The 23,777-nt window shown below is 34.5% G+C and overlaps 3 protein-coding genes across 11 annotated transcripts; all 3 read left to right on the plus strand.

Moving 5' to 3' along the window:
- Positions 1 to 232: 232 nt before the first annotated feature.
- LOC130943706 (uncharacterized) lies at positions 233 to 5,181 on the plus strand. Its single transcript, XM_057871707.1, has 12 exons — positions 233 to 560; positions 1,178 to 1,242; positions 1,364 to 1,462; positions 2,018 to 2,150; positions 2,320 to 2,379; positions 2,529 to 2,588; positions 2,900 to 3,022; positions 3,325 to 3,396; positions 3,578 to 3,715; positions 3,979 to 4,134; positions 4,250 to 4,354; positions 4,860 to 5,181. Exons 1-12 carry the CDS (start codon positions 342 to 344, stop codon positions 4,890 to 4,892), a joined length of 1,263 nt encoding a protein of 420 aa, XP_057727690.1. The 5' UTR covers positions 233 to 341; the 3' UTR covers positions 4,893 to 5,181.
- Positions 5,182 to 7,528: 2,347 nt separating this feature from the next.
- LOC130944600 (pentatricopeptide repeat-containing protein At3g22470, mitochondrial-like) lies at positions 7,529 to 18,938 on the plus strand. Of its 9 annotated transcripts, none has more exons than XR_009072078.1 (6): positions 7,529 to 7,717; positions 8,058 to 8,118; positions 15,182 to 15,261; positions 16,898 to 17,074; positions 17,790 to 18,065; positions 18,395 to 18,938. XR_009072078.1 is itself a non-coding variant. In XM_057872988.1 (4 exons), the coding sequence occupies exons 3-4, from the start codon at positions 15,252 to 15,254 to the stop codon at positions 16,841 to 16,843; spliced, it is 1,260 nt and encodes a 419-aa protein (XP_057728971.1). In that variant the 5' UTR covers positions 7,529 to 7,717; positions 8,058 to 8,118; positions 15,182 to 15,251; the 3' UTR covers positions 16,844 to 16,884. The 9 variants fall into 9 exon arrangements, 1 of the variants encoding a protein (XP_057728971.1); XR_009072079.1 differs by having other exon boundaries at positions 17,817 to 18,065; XR_009072080.1 differs by lacking the exon at positions 15,182 to 15,261.
- LOC130944601 (uncharacterized) lies at positions 8,220 to 12,289 on the plus strand. Its single transcript, XM_057872989.1, has 2 exons — positions 8,220 to 11,806; positions 11,902 to 12,289. The coding sequence occupies exons 1-2, from the start codon at positions 11,502 to 11,504 to the stop codon at positions 12,200 to 12,202; spliced, it is 606 nt and encodes a 201-aa protein (XP_057728972.1). The 5' UTR covers positions 8,220 to 11,501; the 3' UTR covers positions 12,203 to 12,289.
- Positions 18,939 to 23,777: the final 4,839 nt, after the last annotated feature.

Genomic DNA, 23,777 nt, shown 5'->3' on the forward strand with positions numbered 1-23,777 from the left:
TTGTTGTATGTATAAAACAAAATTCCAATACCTACTTAAACGAATTAATAAACTTACTATTAGATTAACCAAACTTGATTTGATTATAACATTTTTTTTGGTTAAGATTTAATTATAACATTAATAACTTATAACTATATGAAATGGGCCATTCAACCAAAAAACATATCCTGTTTGGTTGAGTTTTCCGAACTCCCTTTCCATTTTTTCAACAACCCTATCCGATTAACACCCAAAAAGCTAAATACAAAAGAAAAGGTTAAAAGTGAAACCAAAACCTCTGCACTGCAACTCTATCTTCTTGGGTCTTGTCTCTGGCGCCAATGCTCTGAGCTATCGCCATGTCGAAGGACCGTATTGTGAAGGCAGTGAAGAAGTTCGTTGGGGTTCGCTACAAGGTCTTCACCAAACACTATGGCCAAGACATCATTGACTTCTTCGATCTCCCCATCAAGCTTGTCTTGTCCCCTTTCACTCTCGCTTTCGCCATTGCTGGCTCTGCTCCCCGTGGATTTGGTGTTCCAGAACTCATCTCCAAGCTCTCCTACGCTTCCGTCTTCGTAACTACCCTCCACTTTCTTACTCCTTTTTGCATTGCAATTTCTTGCCTTTATGAAATTCGTAAGCTTTTCTGGAAATTCACGTGCTTTCTTGAGACCCCATTTCCGTTCTTGTGTGTTTTGATGCTAATTCTTTTTTTATTTCTTGATTTTGTTTTATTGTTAAGGATAAGCTTATCGAACTCTGGAGTTAGCTTGTTATAGGTTTAGCTCTCCAATTTGAGTTGATGACTTTAACATAAAGTTTACTGGTTGAGGTTTATGATTCAAGTTTACCTAATCTCTACAAGTTTAGGTGAACTCTAAAGTTTGATAACCTTGTATATGGATGATTTTATGAGAAAAAAGAGAAAGAGAAGAGGAGGGGGGGGGGGTTCAGGACCAAATTGTTTGTTTTCTGAAAGTTTTTTCTGTTTATAGTATTGATTAATTACAAAATGGTGATATCAATTATAAAGAAAATTCAACCTGGTTCTATGATATTCAGAAACATTTTGCATAAGCTTGTAGTTTGGTTAGTTGGATTGTCGAATTTTTATATTCATGAGAACTGCATTGCCTTTGGGGTTTCACATAGTTAGTTAGACAATGAGTGTTACTGCATGGATTTGTTGCAGGCCGTAGCTACTTTGGGGACATATGACATTGCATTGGACCTAGGGAAGAAGGTCATATGTCAAAGGTGCTATTTGGTGTTCCTTCCTCGCTTGGATACATAATATGTCTCTGCGCAACGTAATAGTGTTTGGTGTTGAATATGAAATTTTGTTGAACTCTCAACTAAATTTGTGTCTCGAGAACAGGAACTGTAGGACATGTAATGGATGGCAGGCCCTGCGGTGTACCATGTGTCGAGGGAGTGGAAGGGTACACTATCAAGTGAAGAATTGCAGCTTCAAGACGTAACTTACTCTCCATTTGAACTTTGCAGATAGTATCACAATTTAAACTGTGGTGTCTTTTGGTGCTCATATTGAAATGTTTAATAAATAAATTCTAGAAGAATATATTTCAGGTTCTAGTTGTAGTAGAATACTCTCTGTTTTTGTTATTCATCTATTTTTCCCTAGGAATGTTCTGAAGTAATAAACTGCTGCCAACATATACAAGTTTACATAGCATTGTAATGTACTCATTTGAAATTAGTGAGTTTTTCCAAAATGGTCTTTTAGAAGGCCTCTGTTCACTGAAATTCATAAATGTTGGACGCTGACTTGTATAGTTGTATGCATCAAAGTTACATTGCATTAATATATTAATATTTGGAAATGCAAAGACAAAATATGCTGTCAATCTCAAAAGATGATGTCTTTCATATTTACAGGAAATTGGATGTAATATTATTTCCACATATCTTCCTTTTGGCATATCTTTTAGTTTTATTTATTTCATTAAAAAAAACTATCCATCAACTTATCAATACCTCATAACTTGTTATTTAATTTATTTTCTTTCAGAGGAGAGAAAGCAACTGCTGAATCTGTAGCAGATGCTATTGCAGACAACCGCGCTGAAATAGTGCATCTACCATCCTCCTTGGATCTTCATATTCCATTACCATCAAAAGAATGCCCAAGTTGTGATGGAACTGTATGACTCAATCTCCTGGTTGTCTTTCTTTTTCATTAATAAGCTGAATCCCACTTTTTTTTTTTGAAAAAAAAAATAGTATTTCAAAAATAAGCTGCACCACACCATGCTTTGTTTAGTAACCCTCTTGTTCTGTAATATTTGGTTAAACATTATACTAATTCTCCAGGGTGTAATGAGCTGTCCTGAGTGCAAAAACAAGTTGCAAGTGAGGATCTCAGCGGATGATGTGAGTTGCTTTCTTTATTCTGGGGTTCTTAGAACTTTTATTTTCTTTTAATTGTTGACTTATCTGATTCATACTTTCATATTTATTAGTATCCATTAAAGTTTACTAGTTCTTGCAAATTTTAAGCAAGCATCCCTTTGTTTATGCAGATTATGGAGCCCCCATGGAAAGCTTATAATATCTTGAGAAAGATGGATTATCCATTTGAGGTCAGTATTATTTCATATCTGAGTTTATCTTTATTATTATGAGCATAGTTAACTCCGATATACAACTAAAGGCAACCCTTGGTCCTGAATGTTATGGTTACTTAAAGCAATGCATTTGATAATCATAGTTTTCCTTACTAATATTTCGGTAATTAGCTTTGTCCTCCCTTGAACTTTTTAATTTTGTTATACTCTGCCTTTATACTTTCATTTGTTATGTTTTTATCATGCATAAGCATAAGGTTCATATTATTGTTTGATTTACATTACTTGACAAGCGAACCTAACTATTTGTTGTTTTCAATTCCCAGCACATAACGCACAGCATGAAAGATCCAAGTATTGCTGCATTTTGGCTGCTAACCTTTCCTCAGATTATGGGTGGATTTACCTATGATGATGATGTGAAGCAGAAAATATGGTGGCAGTACAAGGTTGTTGTTCATATTCCTTTTTGTTTTTAGTTAAACTCTTAATCTATTCCTTTCCCCACCTGTTGTTTTCAATATATTATCGTTTTTACTTTTGTATCTCCTTAGTTGCCACATGCAATGCCCAGTTTATTCAAATCAATTTTGTTAAACTAAGTTTGAACAATTATACCTATATATGTTGGCATTCAATGGAGCATTATGAACTTGAAAATGTGCTTTTGATGAGAAAACATAAGTCACAAAATGATCACCTTTATTTTTATATTATACCTTTCTAAATGATCCTTTTGTGGTGAACTTAGGAATCCACGCAGTATGATCAACTCCGAGATGTGGTGGCCAAGAGGAAACCAGGGTGGGAGTACCTGCAGGAGGTAGGTTTCTTGTACTGCATCTCAGGTTGTTTATTGAAGCTTTGGTTAATGCACATACCAAGCTTCTGAAATTAGTATTGTGGTGAAACTATATAATCTAAATTTACTTGGCATTTTATTTAAATCAATTTAACACCCTTTTCTTTTATTTTTTTAATTTGGGATCTTTCTGTTATCACAGGCCTTGATATCTATAGATCCTGAAAGGGCAAGGGATGATCCTATCATTGTGAGAAATGTTCCTTTCTATAAAGCTAAGAAGGCTCTAGAGTCAGAGGTTATGAAGCTTGATCCTCCACCAAGACCACCAAATTGGGGTGTCCGTACTCACTAAATTCATCTTCTGCTAATTATTCTTATTCTTTTTATCGCTATTACTTTTTTCTACCATCTCCTTCTCAAATTAGAATTTTCTTTTGTTAAGTTCACTTTTTGAATGTTTTCTCCTTTCAATTTACTAGAATGAGCATATAGCTCATTACTCAGTTTCCTAAAATGGGTGGCAAAGGAACTTCTTCAGTTTTGTTTCTTTAGCATCGGTGTAGGCACCATTGGGCATAACTAACTGCAAAGAATTGGCAGGAGCTGGATCTTCCATTGAGTTCATCATCTTGGAGTGAGGAGGATCTCAAAGATCCGGAGAAGTTCTATGAAATGACTGTTCTTCTTAATGCACAAAGAGAAATCTCCAATAAGATCTTGGATGCACAGTGGGAAACTAAATGGCGTCAGGAAAAGGTTCGACATTTTTGTCTTTCAATTTCCTGTTTGTTTTCTTCATGGCAAAACGATAAACATGTATATGATTTATCAAATACCATCTTATTTTGGTATGTGCGGTCTCAATCTTCAGGTGAATCAGATGTTGGAGGAAAAGGTGCAGCCATATATTCAGGATATAGGCAATGGAGTTCTTTCTGAACCTATTTTATTAAAACCACAACAAAATCAGGATAAGGTCTCTCTCTCTCTCTCTCTCTCTCTCTCTCTCTCTCTCTCTCTCTCTCTCTCTCTCTCTCTCTCTCTCTCTCTCTCTCTCTCTCTCTCTCACACACACACACGCACGCACACACGCACGTGCACATCTATATATGTTATGCATGTTGGATAGGATAGGCTCTCAAAATTTTATCAAGAATGTTGTTCTCATTTGATGATGAAGGTTACATGCACGCCATACACACTCCGATTTATTGCGGTTTTTTTTTTTTTTTTTGCAAAATTAGCTATAACTTCCTATGTTACACTGTCTTACAAAATGATGGGTGATTTTGCTTTTGTGCAAAAGATGTTCAAATGCAGAAACTTCAATGCTATCTAAATTCTAAAGTTTACTTTGAAATTTTCTAAAATAAAATAATTTTCAAAAATGTTTATTTGTGTGTTCGCCTTCCCTACCATCTATCTTGCTCTTTATTTTAGTTGCAGTGATGTGATTTTCTAAACTCACTTAACCATTGCAGAGACAACGACGAAAGAGGTGGTTCTTCTTTTGAAAAATGGCCAATGCTGGTGATGCTAGAGCATGCTTTCTTTTGTATTCATCATTGTATAAATTTATAATCTGTAACCATCGATGATTGTATTATACTGATGAATTTTGTATTTGCTTTTTGACCTTCTCCGTTTAGTTGCTTTGGATTGTGCTCTTTCTATATTTTTTGACCTGAGTGTGAGTAAGGAGTCACGTGCTAAGAAAGAAACAAGGTGTTGAATATAGAGAGCATAACAATGTGAGTTTGGAAGGCCAAACTAATTGAAATGTTCAACACTTATTGAGCCAAATTGCTTGAAACCTCAGCTGAGAGGACTATTATGGGATCTTTATCATTGAAAAAGTCTTGGAGAAGCAAAATATAATGAATAATAATTAACAGAAAGGGGTTGAAAGAGAAGCCAAAGGCTCTGAGTACCACTGACTAAAGAAATCGAAAGAAAAAACTAAACTCAGAGCCCTCCTGAGTCAAGTACTTGTGGTGTTTATATATCGAGTAAAAGTTTGAAAACAAAGTATTTAGAGTCACAGCTAAACTCAAAGGAGCAAAACTCCCAAAAAACGAGAAAGACAAAGGCTCTGAGCATCAATTATGGGAAAAAATGAAAAGAAAAAAAATAAACTCAAAGAGCTCTCCATTTATGTGCTTGTAGTGTTTATGTGTTGAGTGAAACTTGAGACAACATTTAAAATCATAGCTAAGTTCAAAGTGCAAAACACCTAATGAACTTAAAACTGTGAAAAGAAAGTAAATAAGCTTGTTTCAAGGTGACGATTCAAGGAAAGACTTCATAATCTAATCTGGATAGAGGTCTTGAAAGATTATAATCATTTGTGTTGAATTGTGCATAAGTGAAACAGCTAACCAAAACCACTTGAATTGTTACCATTTAACCTTGCATTTTAAGCTTTAAAATTATTGATGATTAAGGCATGATTCTTTGCTTGCTTGAGGACAAGTAAGAGCTTAAGTTTGGTATTGTGATGCATGAGCATCTTATGTACTTTTCTTGGGTGTTTCTTAGGTAAAATAGATGATTTTTTGCTTGATAACTGTTCATATCCTGCCCAAGAGCGTAAGCCAGGCTCAATAAAGCCAAAAGGCCCAACGAAGAGAGTGGTCTTTACCGTGTTCCCAACTTCTTGAAGGAGGTCGGATCCGAGAATATGTGCAGCTTACGTTTATCCGCAAAGCAACTACTTCCTTAAATCTCTCACCCTTTTTTAGAAGAGAGATCTCAACAACTCTAAGATAAAGGAACGGTTATTCACTATCAGAAGTGAAACTATTTCAGCGGTGGTTATTGGCACATCACCTATAAATACACTAACACTCCTTAGGTATACTTAAGTTCCAATACACTTAGGTCCAGTTTGGGTAACCAACTTAATTAAGCTTCTTTTGATAAAATAACTTAAACAATAAATGACTCTGTTAAAAGTAACTTATAAATAAGTTATTTTGTATTTGGATTTTTAACTCTAAAAATGCTTATTTTATAGAAATGTGATGAAAAGTAGAAGTATTATGAGAGAAGTCATTTTTTTAACTTCTCTATAAGCTCCTAAATAGCTTCTTAGAAAGTTGCAATTTGGTTTTGAAAATTGCACAAGACATTAATACTACTACTTTTCATAAGTCAAAAGTAAAAAAAAAGTTACTTCTAAAGTTTTCCAAACGGGCCCTTAAACCTGCTTAACCTCTTGTTGACTTAGGCATCAGAGTGTCTTGCAGGTACTACTCCCCATCCTTCCGAACACACAACTCGAACGGCGGCTCCCTGACGTAGGACAAGCCGGAGACCACCTTCCTTAAATGCTTGGGCCTCACAAATAAGCCCAATCATCATCCGGTTTCAGGTAACCCCCTGAACAATAACTATGTGCTTTATTATATGATATTCTATTAGTACTTTGAGTGCTTTGATTTCTTGATTCAATGCAGGAAAAAATAATGACAAAAGAGGAGCAAAGTACAAGCAGAAGAAAACAACCAAAAAAGCATCCGATAGGAGGCAGAGGACTGGCGTTTTACACGCTAGATAGGGGCCGTGCAACACGCCCATGGATCATAAACAGAGAAACTGTCGTTTTACATGCCACATGAGGCGTTGCACGCCAGGCCAACATTCTAAGGAGAAGAAAAGTGCATGGTTAGTGGCGTTTTGCACGCCACATACTTGGCATTTTTAAACGCCCTCAAACCCACTCCCAAGATGACTTGTTTTGTGGCGTTTGACACGTCGAGAAATTGGTGTTTCAAAACACCCAATGAAGAACCTGGTGTGCAACACGCCAAGACACGGCGTTGCACGCTGGGCCAGCTTTCCAAAGGATCAGATCCAAGGCAATTTGAGCAAGAAATGGGCGTGTCACAGCCATGGTTCTGAAAACCGAACCGGACTGGTCAGTTCAACTGGATTAACCGGTCCGAGTAAGATCAGAAATTGTTTGGTAAAAAACCGGTAAAAAACCGGTCAAACCAGCGGTTAACCGGTGAACCGGCAGAACCGTCCGGTTTTTTAAGTGGGTTTTTGGTTTAAAAATCTAACCCTAAACGGCGTCGTTTTGTATCTTAAAAAAAATGAAAAAAAAAATAAAATCACACACCCCACGTCCCTACCCCTCTCTCTTCTATCTCACTCTCACATTCACCGGAATCCCTAATTTAACCCAACTAACCCTATCAGAGCACTCAGCCGCCGCTACCGTCAGCCCCCAGCCGCCGAGGTGTCGCTTTTATCGTCCGCCCCCTCCGCCAAGGTCATTGATCGTAGCGATTCTTCCAATTCATCGCCGAACCTATTCGCTGACGCTGAAAATCAGGTACCTACCTCCTCGCTCTTTTAATCTCGTCGGTGCTGCGCGCTTGCTGCATTTATGATTCTTCGACTCGGTTCAATCGTTTCTGTGTGTAGTGTAGTCTGTAGCGCATTACTTTATAGGAATTTCGTTTATTCATTTAATTTTGTAGAAATGAATATGCTGTATTCTCTTTCATGTGTTTTTCCGGATGTGTTGAGAATTTCGAGTTCTGTGAAATTTGATCTTAGGATCTAAGCTGGCTTAGTTAGCTATGGAAATCGTGTAAATTTTTGGTAGTTTTGAAGTTCAACATTTCTGTGTTCAATCTTTGTAACTCATGCCTTTATCCTTTTGGTTACAGACTATGGACGCGTTGAAGAGTGAAGAAGTATTGGCAGCTGTTTCGTCTTCCACCAGATGAAGTAAGTGATTTTCTATGTTTTCAAGTTAGCTGTTCTAATTTCTTAAGGTTTTGCTTATTGGTTTAGCGATTACTGTTATAGCATAGAATTGAATAGCTCAAAAAAATTGCTTATAAGTCCCAGGTCAAAAGTCTCTTATTTTGCAAATTGTGGACCTTCTCTTGATTAATGGTGGATAAGATTGTTCACACACCCTATTTATTTATCGACACTCCTCCATGAAGGTTTTTTACTTTCATTTCCTTACTCTCAAGTAATATTCAGACTATTGAGTCAATTGCTTCCTTTTTTAATATATAAATTCTTTAGAGGTTAACTAATTCTAATGACCTTGGACCCTGGTGGTGTATAACTAAAGGAACTATCACTCAAATCTTCAAAAAGTTCAAAACTAAAGAACAATAATTTCGGATAGCCTCAAATCAAGAGCAGTCGGGACTTTGCAAAATAAGAGACTTTTGACTGATGGCCTGTAAGCAATTTTTTTAGAACCTTATCAATGAGGTTCCCCAACCCAATCTTATTGAATACTTTACCCACTTTCGTTTATGATATAATGAGATATCTCTTGAAGTCTTTGGGGTAGACATATTTTGGATTTGTTTTGAAATGAAATTCCTCTTACCAACTTATCCTTCTATTGTAATGTGCATCTTATCTACACACTTTGCTTACCGTGTGAATGAAGTGTTTGAATTGTGGAGCAACCATTTTCGGGAGTGCTTTCCTTAATTATATTACCTAAAGCTCAATGTATCATATTTTAGTTTTGTAATTTCAGTCCTCCAAAATCTGAATAATGTTGGCTCAACATTTTCTTAGTAAGTCATTCTTACAAAATTTCCAAAATTAGTTCTGTACCATTTATATTTAAAATTATTTTTAGGTTTTTTAATAATTTTATTTAATATTTAATTAAACCGGCTGAACTCCGGTCGAACCAATGAACTATTGAACCAGTAACCTCACCGGTTTATTGACCGGTCCGGTTCTCGCAACCTTGGTCACAGCCATGAAAAGAAGACCCCCTGAATGTGTGCATGCATGGCGTTTCACACGCCAGGGAGAGTGGGCATGTAGAATGGAAACGCCTTCGATATGGCGTATGCGCAACACCTGAAAAAATGTGGATTCATGCGTACGCATGCTGCATGCTGCATGCATACGCGCAAAAGTTGGAAAAATGAGGGATCATGCGTACGCATACTGCATGCGTATGCGCGATTGAAGAATTTTGACATGGTCGTGCATACGCATACCTCATGCGTACGCACGACCTAGTGAAGAGTAGGCGTTCCAAACACCAGGAAGAACAGGCGTTGAAGGCTTACACGCCTTTGACACTTAAATGAAGGCTTGTATTTGGCAATATATATGGATGTTTAATGCCACACTTTGGGTGTGTAACACGCCATATTTCACCTCATAGGACCTTGTTGATTGAGTGGTGTTCCACACGCCACAGCCCAACGTTACACGCTGGGCTAATTTTGTTAAGTTATTAACACTCCTTGGAATGCAACACGAAGCCTGCTTCCCAACTACTGTTGTCAGCTTGTCTATCAGCTCACCTGCTTCACGAATACAGGGCTCCCATGCACGCGTTGTAACTGCATCCCATCCACGTCAGATCCATACCTCTAGATGTCTAACTCTATCTATACCAAAGTTCTAAAAATCGGTTTGAATCGAACCGCAAACCGATAAAAAAGGTTTGGACATATGCCAAAACTGAAAATTTAAGAAATTGCCATTAAACCGTCAAACCGGACGGAAATCAATCGGTCGAACCGAACCACGACTCGACCGGTTTTCTGATTTCTCAAAACGCCGCCGTTTGGATTGAGGAACTTACTAAGCATTACCTAACGTCCCAACCCTAACTCTCCAAAACGGCAAACACGCGCAGCACTCCCATCAGGCCATCACCCTTCCTCTCATCGTCATTGAGCTCCTCCCTCACTTCCGTCGAGCCACCGGCAAGCTACCGCCGCCGTCGCAACTTGGAGCTTCGTAGCCACCGTCGCAACTTCGTTTCCCTCCATCGTGCAGCCACGCTTGAGCTTCGAACCACCGTCGCCGGCCTGGCCTCCTGCCTCCGTCGCGCAACCACTTTCCCGCCGACGCCAGCTCTGTTCCACCGCGTCAGCCCTTCGGTCGTTCCCTGTCCCCTTCTTGCTGCTGATCTGCTCTGCTCTGCTCTAGCATCTAGTTCTAGGTATTTTTTTTTAAACTATAATTGTTGAATAATTGTTGTTACTTGTTAGTTAATCTGTGAACCTTTCAGGGTTAGTGGCATTGCTTACAGAGTTTCTCTTTCCTTTTATGCTCTGTTCTGACTTCTGAATGTCTGATTTGAGTGATTTCTGAAATCATTGATTTTATGTTGTTATGCTGCTGCTATTTTTTTAATTTTTTTTGCTGATTGTTCTTGATCTCTGAATGTGAAATCATTGATTTTATGTTGTTATGCTGCTGCTGTTTTTTTAATTTTTGTTGCTGATTGTTCTTGATTTCTGAATGTGAAATCATTGATTTTGTGTTGTTATGCTGCTGCTGCTGTTTTTTTAGAGTGATTATTTGTTGCTGTTTTTTAATTTCTGTTGCTGATTGTTCTTGATTTCTGGCTCTGTTGTGCACTTATGCTGTTGGTGTTTTTGATTGGGTTTATGAGAGCTGCTGTTTGTGGTTCTGCTGTGCTGCTGCTGCTTTGTGTTTTTGTTAAATTTGTAGGTGATTATTTGATTATTCAGCTCAGGGTTGTGTGTTTTGTCAATTAGTCTGACTTTAATATTAATTAAGTGCTTTGTAGCTGTATTTCTTTTTTAAAATTTCTTTTCCAATTTTGTATTATAGTGGAAATTGGAATGGATTCTACATTCTAGTACTCCACTCGTTAATTGTTTCTGTAAAAAATAATTCATACTATCAAATTTACTTAGTAAACTGTGCAATGAACACATTTTTAAGGTAAGAAAAATAAATTGAAGGCTGGGGGCGTGGGGTTAATGAGGCATAAAGGTCCTTTAATTCAATTTTGAAAAGAGTAATACCCCAAATAGGTCCCCAAGGATTTGTTCGCACGACAGATTTGTCCCCCAGAAAAATTAACTAAGTCCCCAGTCCTCAAAATTATTAAATATGTGACATATACGTCCCTGCTCCAGGTTTAGCCGGTTAACTGAACACTCTCTCTCCTACGTGGAGGTGATGAGTGTGACGTGTCAGGTTAAAGGCTTTCAGGACACTTTGGTCCCTGCACACGTGGCCAAAACGACGTCGTTTAAGACCTTTTCAAAACGACGTCGTTTTGAATGGGACAGATTAGTCCCCAACCTTTATGAAATGAACGATTTAAAACAGCAGCGTTGTGAATAGGGGAGATGAACATGAAATTAGGTCTTCACTTTTTACCCCCTGTGCCTCCAACCCATGTATGTGAGAGAGAGTTTTTGGCTCTGAAGAAGATGATGGCTAGTGGAGGCAGCACGTCAGTTGCAAGTCGGAGATGCGGTCGGAGAACTATGGATGATGTCTTCAGTGTTGACAGCAGTTCGACTAGCGTCCGCAGGGGGCGACTTAGAAGAGGAGAACATCCTAAGTGCAAGTGCAGGATATATGCCGTAATATCCAGGTCTCGCACAACAGAAGTCCGAATAAGCTGTTCTTTGGCTGTCCTCACTTCAAGGTACTTAAGAGTGGTGGATTTTTGTGGTGTTGTAGTTTTGATAATTAGGGACTAAGACTAATATGATGATTTATGTTCTGTTATTCTGATTGCAGGAAAAGCAAGAATATTGTGATTTTTTTTGTATGGTTTGATGAGATTTTTGGGTATTTAGTGGATGATGTAGTTGAGAGCCGTAGATTGGCCTCTGTGGAGACATGCGTGGGTGAAGAATTTGGTGCAAGTTTGGATTATTGCTTGGAAGAGAGAGTGAAACAATTGGAGGAGATGTTAATAAAGAAGAATGAAGATAATTCGAAACTCAAGAAGGACAGTGTTCTAAGGTTGTTTAGTAGTGTAATAATAGGTGCACTTATAGTTGTGATTCTGTTTTGTATCTATGTGGTGATTATTTAAGCAATTGGCATTGTATCTTTGTTAGAAAAATATTGTATTTGAATGGATCATTTTAGTTAAATGAATATTAGAAGTTGATAATATTGCTAACTTGAATTTAGTCTATAAAAAAACCCTTCAGAAAATGCAAAGTAATTTGGCAAAGTGGATTAAAACAAAAATACTATATAATCCAAACCAGAATATTCAAGTAACATGCATCAGAATGTTAACATAAAGTAGCATCAACATAGAGGATGTACATAAGTTGTATCAAAATGTTAGCAAAATAAAGAAGGTCTATTTCTTTCTACACACACTGATGTAAAGTGGTGCACAAAAAATATTAAAAGTGGAGGTCTATTTTTTTCAAAATGACAAGAGTAAACAAGATCTTGTCCATTTCACAATAAATTTCTTCCAAAGCATCATTTCTTCTTAGATGGGTTCAGTCCAGGCATTGGAATGAATTTAAACATTTTGGAGGTTGTGCCGCTACTTGCAGCTGCAATTGTCTCAACACTCACACTTTCCTGTCTCTTGAGACTAATTATTGTCTGCTTTAGACGCCTAAAAGGCTGCTGAGGCTGAGTTTGTCTTCCCTGATTGAATTGTAAACAATTATGAGTATTCTAAAATAAGATATTTGTAAGTAATGTTTAGGAATTAATAGTGAAACATATTATGAAGCATACTTACAGTTGCAGCATTCACATTCATTCGTACGTCTGGTACAGTATCATTTGTTGGTGCCTCAGGCTGGATAACCTCATATGTAAGCAAAATTATTAGGACAATTAAACCCTTCACGATGTATTTTATAAGTCAAATAGGTCATCTAAAAATGCTACTATAAGTCAAACAGGTCCCTAATTACTAAATTTATATGTCAAGTTGGTCTCTATAACACAACAACTAATTCATGTCAAAAACCTGAATCATAAGCATGTTATCACACATATGAAGCTGCACAATGTATCACATTTAGCAGGAGAAGGTAAGTGTCATTGGCTTCACAATGTATCACACATGAAACTGCACAATGTATACCTGAGTTACGGGTGCCGATTGAGAAACCTAAACCTCTTCTTGTGTTGTAGTTGACTTTTCCTTGGATTTTCCTTTGACCTTTCCTTTAGGATTAGTGCCAGCCTTAGGAGCTCCCTTGCAGGTCTTAGCATTGTGGACAGTCTCTCCACATTTTTCACATGTGACTCGAAAGGTCTTTTTTGCCTTAGTACTCTCTGGTCCGTCTTCTACTAGATCTGGTCTTCTTCTCTTTACTGGACGCGCTATTGGCCTCTTAATCTTGCAACTGACGTGCTGCCTCCACTAGCCATCATCTTCTTCAGAGCCAAAAACTCTCTCTCACATACACGAGTTGGAGGCACATGGGGTAAAAAGTGAAGACCTAATTTCATGTTCATCCCCTTTAAAAGTGAAGACCTATTCACAATGCTGCCGTTTTAAATCATTCATTTCATAAAGGTTGGGGACTAATCTGTCCCATTCAAAACGACGTCGTTTTGAAAAGGTCTTAAACAACGTCGTTTTGGCCACGTGTGTAGGGACCAAAGTGTCCTGAAAGCCTTTAACTTGACACGTCACACTCATCACCTCCACGTAGGAGAGAGAGTGTTCAGTTAACCGGCTAAACCTGGAGCAGGGACGTATATGTCACATATTTAATAATTTTGGGGACTGGGGACTTAGTTAATTTTTCTGGGGGACAAATCTGTCGTACGGGCAAATCCTTGGGGACCTATTTGGGGTATTACTCTTTTGAAAAGGATTTTACTCTTTTTTGTCTGCTTCAAGTTTGTGGAGGGCTGGCGGGAAGAAATGGTCCTGGGGATGGACAACAACTCTTTTTTATAGGGATGGGGAAGAGAAGGTGCTTCTTTTGTCTCTTGGTATTGGTGTGGATTGTCTTCTATGCTTGCAAGCATGTGTATCAGTGTATTTGTTGTGGGGAGCATCGTGTCTGACACAAAAAAAAAGTGCAGAACATGGTTCCCAAGAGAAGCTTCACATTGTGTTAACTGTTTTGTGGTTTGTGTTTTGTGCTTTAGGCTTTTAGCTGATGGGAGAGTAATACTAATATGCTGCTGTTGTGTTGTGCAATTTTGTGACTTAATTATGCTCAGATAGTTAGATTAGATTGTGATTGTTTTGATAATTTATTGACTTAATTAGCTCAGATACTAATATTTTAGGATGTTTATTTATAATTTATTTATTATTTTATTTTAAAATGGTTTTTTTGATTAAACCACAATTGGACCGATTGAATCAATGAATCAGTGACTAGAACGGTTCAACGACCGATCTGATTCTCAGAACCTTGATCCATACCATAGAACTTCCCAAACAAAAATAACCCGTACCACTACCACACATTTCAAACTCAAACCCCATTCTCTGAGAATGTATTCAGTATTTCTATTCTCGGTGGTCGCTCTCTTCTTTCTCCATCATCACTCCCATCTCTTCACTGCGCCTGCTGTTATGTAATGTCTCTCCACCGAGGCTGCGACCTTTGAGCTTGTCGCCGATCTACTCTTCTCTCCCTCTTTCCGCACACTGCCTGAAAGCTCTGCTTCCGGCATCGTGACCAACACGGCCTCCTTCAGAAACCTAGGTATGCGTTCTCGTTCTTCATGTTCTATTAGTTGTTCTCTCTCTCTCTCTCTCTGGAACCTAAATTTGTGTCTCTTGTTTTATTTTATCCAAATACTCGTTATCCTTTTTCTCTTTGAATTTATTTATTTTTAAACCATGGTATATTTTGTGTCATTTTATGGAATTATAGAACTTTGGCATTAGAATTTCTCTAATGGAATGGGCATTGATGGTGTCTTTCCTTAATGGTATTTTGTTGTGACTGCTAATTTTTATTGATGCTCAATTCCTATAAACCACTACTTGCTCTAAATATTCTTAATACGAATAGGAACATTGTATTACATATCCCAACTAACTACTTTCTTCATTCTTAAGGTAGCAAAACAATCTCAGGCAATAAGGATAATCATGGAGTAGAATTGAATTTCATAAAGTATCATGTTGTATGCCACGAGGTATGCAGTCACCAAACTCATTCGCTTTCTTCTACCATCATCTACTTTTTGCCCATATGCCCAACATACAAGGCTATGTCTTCATTCACAGCCGCTACCATCACAAAATGCCTACAAATTTGATAGTGTTCATGATGTTGTAGCTTTATTTAATTGCATGGTTGATATGCATCCGCAGCCATCAATTGTGGAATTGACCAAAATCTTGGGAACGATTGCAAAAATGAAACATTAAACCACAGCTATTTATCTTTATACCCAGATGGAGTCAAAGGGCATCCTACCATTTACTGTTACTTTGAACATCTTGATCAATTGTTATTGCCATGTAGGCCAAACAGGTTTTGCTTTCTCGGTAATGAGCAAGTTTATTAAGTGGGGTTTTCGGCCAAGTGCTGTAACTTGGACTACACTAATGAAGGGGTTGTCTCTTAATGGTAAAATGTCGGATGCACTATACATTCATGGTAAAATTATTCCCAAAGGATTTCGGTTTGATGAAGTTATGTACGGAACCTTAATCAATGGTCTGTTTAAGACGGGAGAAACAAGATTTGCTAATCAAATGCTTCGGCAAATGGAGAGTCACTTTGTTAGGCTAAATCTTGTAATGTACAATATTGTTGTTGATGGTTTGTGCAAGCATGGACGGTTGAATGATGCACTGGATTTGTATTCTAAAATGCCTGATCAAGGAATTTCCCCCGATATTGTCACTTACAGTTCATTAATCTATGGTTTCTGTCGTGTGGGCCAATGGAAAGAAGCTAGATTATTGCTGAATGATATTGTTGTTAAAAACATTAGCCTAGATGTGTATACCTTTAACATAATAATTGATGCATTATGCAAAGAAGGGATGCTATTGCAAGCCCAAGTTATGTGCGACGTGATGATTGAAAGAGGTCAACAACCAGACATTATTACTTACACAATTTTGATGGATGGATATTGTAGGAACAATGAAGTTGATAAGGCAAGAAACTTATTTGATATGGTAATTGAAAGGGGTTTTGTGCCTGATGTTTGGAGTTATAACATCTTGATTAAAGGTTATGTCAAGATCAAAAGAGTGGATGAAGCCTTGAGTTTGATGAAAAGTAAGAATATAGTTCCAAACATTATAACGTACAATTCTCTAGTTGATGGCTTGTGCAAAGCCGGTAGAATCTCGCATGCATGGGAGATTGTTACAAAAATGCATTATTGTGGTCAACCATCCCCTGATGTAAACACTTACAATATATTTTTAGACTACTTATGCAAAAACCAGCATCTTGATGAGGCAATTAAATTATTTAAGAGACTCATGTATGAAAGAAGTTTTGTTCCAAATGTTTGGAGTTACAATATCTTGATCAGAGGTTATTGCCAGAATAAAAGATTAGATGAAGCAAAGAATCTTTTCCAAGTTATGCGTTTGAAGAATTTGGATCCAAATATTGTAACTTACAATATATTGTTACAGGCTTTATGCGACACGCAGCAACTTCGCAAGGCAATTACACTATTAAACCAAATTGTTGACGATGATATCTGTCCTAATTTGTGCACATACAAAATACTTATACATGGTTTATAGAATTGTGGACAGAAGATTTTTCAAGCCTTTTTTTCATTAGAGGAAATCATGCAGATGTCAAGAACATATTCAATCAGCTTTGTCAAGGTGGATTATCAGAATAGGGAAGCTCTTGATTTACAATTGGAAGATAATTACAATCTCTCTAATGCTGTAGCTTCTAGAGAAAAGAAAAATGACGAGGCACAAACTTTTTTGGAAATGATCATTAGATGGATGGCAAGCAATAAGGTCAGTTGTTTTAATTTCCAAGTTGATTTCTGAAATTACCTACATGGTTGGAAATTGCTTTTTCTTTGGGTTGTAGATATTGGACTAGCTGTCTGACCGTTGTTGAAGTTGATCTGATCAAATCATATATTTATTCTGTTCATTTTGTTTATCCTTCTGATTGTTGATAACTTTTTAAGTCCAGACCTGACTCTGTTGCTGTTTATCCTTTCGGACGGTAGTAGCAACAGAGTCATGCAAAAGCCATTGGAAAGGGAAAGTGAAAAAAACTTACTGAGATGCCCGTTAATTTTTGTGATGGTTTCCCTTTTTTTGCTAGCTTTAATTAACTTTGTGTTCGGTTATTTTTATCCTAAATTATATTCGTTAATATAAATTGTTCAGTTAGTTTAATTTAATATATTTTTTCACTTATACTCCTTTTATAGTAAACTTAATTAAGCAACCAGTGCAGTAAGTATTTATTAATAAGATTCAAGGTTATAAACTTAAAATAGTCTAAACATTTTAAATACTTTTGTAGTTAGTGATTTTTTACTCTGTATTTTTATCAAAAATAACTCGCAACATTTGATGGATTATTTGTATCACTCATATTTAAATACAATAATCTAAAAAATATACCAAGTGAAAATAACAAATAAAAGAAAATAGAAGTACCCAATAACTAACTTGTAAGTAACACTAATTTGTACGATATGATCTGAAAATGAAGGTGGGGTGTGTGGTTATGCTTGTACAGCCAAGGGTATGGGACTGACTACTGAGCAAAGCATTGTTCAACAATGGTTTAAGCTGTGGAGCATGTTATGAAATAAAGTGTGCAAATGATCCACAGTGGTGTTCCCCTGCCTCAATTGTGGTAACTTCCACTAACTTCTGCCCGCGTGGTGGGCGGTGTGTCCCTCCAAATCACCATTTTGATGTCTCAGCCTGTTTTCCAGCAAATTTCTCAGTATAAAGTTGGCATTGTTCCTGTTGTTTACAGAAGGTAGTTCTAATCTAAGAATTAAGATTAGAGTATGTGAGTTATGTGTCAGTCAACTATTCTGTTTGGAAAGTAATAAAATCATCCAATAATTGGTCAATTAAAATTTTCTCTCACTTTTAATTTGCAGTCTCTCTTTTAAATGATTATAATCCATTAGTAATATGATGTGCAAAATGTCATTCATACTCAATAGTAATTTTGTATTACATAATCCATTTTAAATTTTAACATGTTACTCTTTTACCTATATTCTTTTGGGGCTTGAAGCTAACCTAAATTTTTTTCTTCCCTTTTCATGGATTTTGTTTTGTAATGTTCACCATAAATAGCTACTCATACTTCAATTTAGTCCTAGTAACAAATTTTGGAGGTGCTGGTGATGTCCATGGTGTGGCCATCAAAAGTTCAAAAACTAGATGGCAAGCAATGTGAAGAAATTGGGGGCGAAATTGGCAAAGCAACTCTTACTTGAATGGACAAAGCCTTTCATTTTTAGTTACCACAAGTAATGGCCACAGGGTGGTATCTTACAATATTGGACCATCTTCCTTAATTCATAAAGCTTTTTTTAGCAATATGATGAGAGTGATATAGCATCTATAAAGTAATAATTGGGCCAAAGTGAAGAAGGTTAAGTACCCTTATTAGTATATTTTATCTGTATTTTCAAGGTTTTATAATTTTGCATATGGTACTTATGCCAATTAGCAGATGAAATCTACGAAAAGTAGATAAAATCTAAAGAGGCAAAAAAAAAAAAAAATGCCATATTGCAATTTGAGGATGTCAATTGAAGATCCTTTTGCAAATTGGATTCCTACAATTATTATTGGGAAATATCAAATATATAAATACTATTATTGTTAGTATGTTCTTTTTGTGCTTTGATTAGATTTTATTATTAGTTATTTAATGCAAAATGTAAGTATTGCCAAAGTTATATAATCACCATAACTATCATAAATTTATAATAATAACCATCATAATTCCATCATATGATATATAATAGGATGAAATATATTTTTTGTTCTTAAAATTTGTTAAAAATTATAAAAATATTTTTAAATTTAATTTTATTTTTTAAATTTTTGATTTGTATTAGAAATATTTTGATAGTTAAATTTTCAAAAATTAAAAATCAATTTAATAATAATGCATAATAATTATGTCTTATTTATTTATGTTAAAGATTATTTTTGTAAAATTATTGTTGAATTTGTTCTAAATATTTTAAAAAATTCATCGTCAGGAGATATATATGATACAAATAAAAAAAATTCGTAACAAAATTAAAATAAAATAAAATTTAAGAATATTTTTAAAATTTTTAACAAATTTTAAAATATATATATATATATTTTACCCATTATAATATATACTGATATACATATATTATACCATTTATATTTTTGCAAGTAGAAAAAAGGTAGAGGTATTTTATTTGGTTGGAAAATACAGTGTTAAATACATGGTCACCATACCTAGCAAAATGAAAATGGTGATCCACGTGGCGTTGATTATTGTTGCTGGCCTTACACTTGTGAGAAAAAGCCTTCCAGTTATTGGATTTATTTATTGTTATTATGTTTGGTTGACTAATAATAGCGTTTTGTTGTTGACTTGCATCCCCATTCAAATATTGCCAAATGTAGCAAGTCCCTTTTAGCCCACGATAAAGACCAAACTTTTTATAAAGTTTGAGCAACTTAATATTTTATAAAGTTTCAGTAATTTTTAATAATTAATTTTAATTATAAAAAATATATATAATATTTATAATTAAGATCAATAGTTAAAAATTATTGATACACCGATATAATAATATATTTAAAAATCTTTTAATATTTTATTCCAATGGAGATTAAATTTATGATTTTCATAATATGATACGAATTATTGAGATTTCGTTACTGTATTTTAATATAAAACATAGATTTATATGTCAGCTTTATACCTCAACTCTTTTTTTTTATATTTCAAAAATCATTACTCTAAAACTGAAAAGTTACAAAGTCATACAGGAACTTCCGACACTAATGACATGAAAAATTAACAAAAACAAATCCCAAAAAAAATAAAACACCACCCAAAAGAATTCTAATCTTACACCATCAAACACCAACTCTATATTAATAATTTTTAGTAAATATTTATTAAATATTTGTTTGGACGTTATTATTTTAATAAAAAAAATATTTTTTAATAAAAAAAAGATTTTTTTTTATTTTTTGACGTGTTTAATAAATTTTTAGAGTAAAAATAAAAATATTAAAAAATTAAAAAAAAACATTTTTTAAAAAAAATTATAATGTACATCTTTTTTTAAAAGATTTTTTTTCTTAAAAAAATATTTTTCATGTAATAAATAAATAAAAAATACTTTTATATTATTATATCCAAACATAATTAATAAAATAAAAATATTTTTTTACATGAAATACTCAAATATAAAATTATTTTTATTTTTTTATAAAATTTAAAAAAAAATAATTCAAATCTTTTTTTAAAAAACTCACCCAAACAAACTTTAAATCCACCTAATGAACTTCGTAATCAGAGAAAGGGTGCCTATATGTGTTTGTAGAGTTTAATCATATTAAATGTACATTGAAAACCAATCATCTCATTGTATATAAAAATATATATTTAGTATTTTATAAAAAAACATAATACAATTATAAATAAATTTAATTATTTATTATAAATTTGATTATTCTATTTTGACAAATTTAGCTATTCTAATGCAATTATTTAGTAAAAACCGTGTGAATTTTTCGCTTTGATTTAAGAATTTCCTAACTCAAGTAAATGGGGTAAAACTATTAAAAAACGCTTCATGCACATTACCAAATCAACCACTACGATATATAATAAATATTGAGAATGTATTAATATCATACTCATCCAATAAACTTGTGTTCATTGAAAATGATAGCAGACACTGAGAGTTAATAATTCATCAAAAAGAGCCGTTGATGATCTCACATCAATGCAGATAGAATAAGGACATAAGATGAAATATAAACCTGTTTTTGAAGTAAGAAATCTCGTGGTTTAGGACAAAACACGTGACTCTATCATCAATACATGATTAAAGAACATAGACGTGTGGCGTTTTCTCATTCTCTTTAGTCTTTAGTAGACTAATCACTTTTGACATGCACTTAATTAAAAGAAACTAACTAAATTCAGAGAAAATTAGTACATATCGTAAATTATATTGTTCATGTATTGATAATATATAATACACGGAGTCATAACAACACAATAAACTTCTAATTTGTTGATCAAATTTATATTTATGTTGATCATATAATAAACTTTCCAACAATAAATTTGAGGATAAATTATGCTGATTTTGAGATAGATATTATTACAAAGATACTACTCTCTTTAACTTGCCATGCGTATGGACAAACTTAATATTTTATTTACCCTAGATGTAAATCTTAGGGCATTATGGTAATCTGTCCTAGACTATTTCATTATGAAGGAGTATATATATATGGACTATCAAAAATACTAGCAAAAAATTATCAAAATTTACTACTATTAATTTTATTTAATACATTTTACAATAAATAAATATTAAATAATATAAATTTAGACTTTTTTTTTCCCTAACATTACCGATATACTATATTGTCAATATCAATGGATTTTACACAATCAAATAGCCCAGAGAAACACATGCATTGCCCCCAAATCCGCTAACACAGGAAAAGGGAGTAAACAAAGCAAGAATTCAACTAAAAAATATAAATGCTACCGTGAAAGGGGTTGTAATATGTGACTTGTGACAGTGAAAATTCATGTTTGAAAACATCATCATTAATTAGAGTGCAGAGTATATTACACTGTGTGGTAACTTTATTATTAGATGTTAGGGGTAGGAAAAAGTCATTTAAAATGAAAAAAGTTAATAAAATAATAAAATAATAAATTAATTTTTAAATTTATAATTTGTATTACGTGTGAATTTGCATTGGTTTTACTATTTTAAGTCAAGAATAATTAAATGTTTTCTTTTTTATTTTATAATTTTCTCATGTAAACAAGATACCCTACACGGAGAAAAATAGTTGTGACGTTACGTTGAGAATGGTTGGTAGCATAAAGTTACAGTGGAGACAGAGAGAAAATGAGGATTTTTTTAAAAGAATAAAATAAATATTTTAATTACGGATGTATATATTTTTTAGGATATTTTTGTATTTTTATAATGATCGTATTTTATTCATAGTATAAATAAAATACGTATAATTCTATTTTATGTATACTGTAAATGAGATAAAGTATATACACGTTTATACGTTGAAAATGGTGGACATACTTCGTTTATAAATAAGATATGATTATATCTATTTCGTTTACACTGCAAATAAGATAAGTGATAACTTAGGACATTTATACAGTAAACGAGATTTAATAAAACAAAAATCAAACATCTATAAAAAGATTTACAAACCGTTGGTATTCTTCATAAAACTATCATTTCTTCCTTCTCTCCCCTTTTCTTCCTAAAACTTAGAAAAAATATTCAATGACAGTGGTTTTTTTTGTTGTGATGGTGTATTTCAACAATCATACGAGAAACAATGACAGCGGAGTTATATTTGAGTGCGAGAGTCCAGCGCTACTGAAGTCGAAGAGTAAAGAAATTGGTTGAGTTGGGTATAGGATGCTAGCTCCGATGGAGAATTGGGTGTTTCGGTTTCGTCGTTTTTGGTTTGATGGCGATGAGCATGTGTGCCTTATGTTTGATGTGCACGGGAGAATTATGGTTGAACAAGTAATGGAGTTTTCAGCGGAGGTTCATGACGTTGGTGGTGGTGATAGTGGTACCTTGAATTTTGTACCAGTCACAGATTCAGGATCAGAGAGGCAGTGCTGCAAGGCGTGAAGAATTATAGCATTCGACGAAGTACCGAATATTGAGTAGTTGAGTCGGATCGCCTAAAGTACTGCGTACGATGCTGGCAATTTACTGATGGTTGTCCTTGGAGTCTCCGTGTCGTCCTCCGACATAATCTAGGATATTGATGAGTGTTATTGTATTTTACTTTGTTGTTAAAATCGTTGTTGTTATTTTAGTTAGATTTTAATTCGATTATACTTAAAATTGTTAGGGAGGTGCGTAAATTTAGCGGACCACACACGTGCCATGTCATAGGATCATCGACAGTTGGATAGTAACCTCATATGTAGACTCATCTTGCCCCTCATACGGTCCAGTCTATCAGTTTTCAAGCATTACAGAGTTGTTGTCCAGAAACAGTATGTGACTTTAGTAAGTGTCATACTATGATAAATACTTGATGGTTCCAGACTGCAGTCAGTTCGACAAGATTTTCTGGTCGTATCTTCCATGCATTAAAAAAAGTACTTAAAAAAAAGCATAAAAAACAATATTTAAAAATCCTTCCCGAATTCAAAACAAAAAATAAGTAATAAAACCTTTAAATTAACTAATCAAATCAAACTAATTAGTTATTTAGCTTTCATTATGAGTAAATTTTTTTAAAAAAATTTAACAATTGTATCTATCAGTACAGTTTATAATTACTTATAAATGTTTTAATCCCTAGTTGCCAAATAACCTACTCTGTATTACCTAAACATCATTCAGTCTATTCATGTGTTAAAATACTAACACTATAAAAGTTCACTAGTTAAGTTTGCGGCAAACAATTATTAATTTAAATGATCAAA

Source organism: Arachis stenosperma, chromosome 8, assembly GCF_014773155.1.
Source record: "Arachis stenosperma cultivar V10309 chromosome 8, arast.V10309.gnm1.PFL2, whole genome shotgun sequence".
Classification (NCBI taxonomy): Eukaryota; Viridiplantae; Streptophyta; class Magnoliopsida; order Fabales; family Fabaceae; genus Arachis; species Arachis stenosperma.

Coding starts and splice junctions, on each gene's coding strand:
- LOC130943706 (XM_057871707.1), top strand. CDS start 342: ATGTCGAAGGACCGTATTGTGAAGGCAGTGAAGAAGTTCGTTGGGGTT. Junction 2,380..2,528: donor TGAGGATCTCAGCGGATGAT/GTGAGTTGCTTT, acceptor TTGTTTATGCAG/ATTATGGAGCCCCCATGGAA. Junction 3,397..3,577: donor GGTGGGAGTACCTGCAGGAG/GTAGGTTTCTTG, acceptor CTGTTATCACAG/GCCTTGATATCTATAGATCC.
- LOC130944601 (XM_057872989.1), top strand. CDS start 11,502: ATGAACATGAAATTAGGTCTTCACTTTTTACCCCCTGTGCCTCCAACC. Junction 11,807..11,901: donor TTGGCTGTCCTCACTTCAAG/GTACTTAAGAGT, acceptor TTCTGATTGCAG/GAAAAGCAAGAATATTGTGA.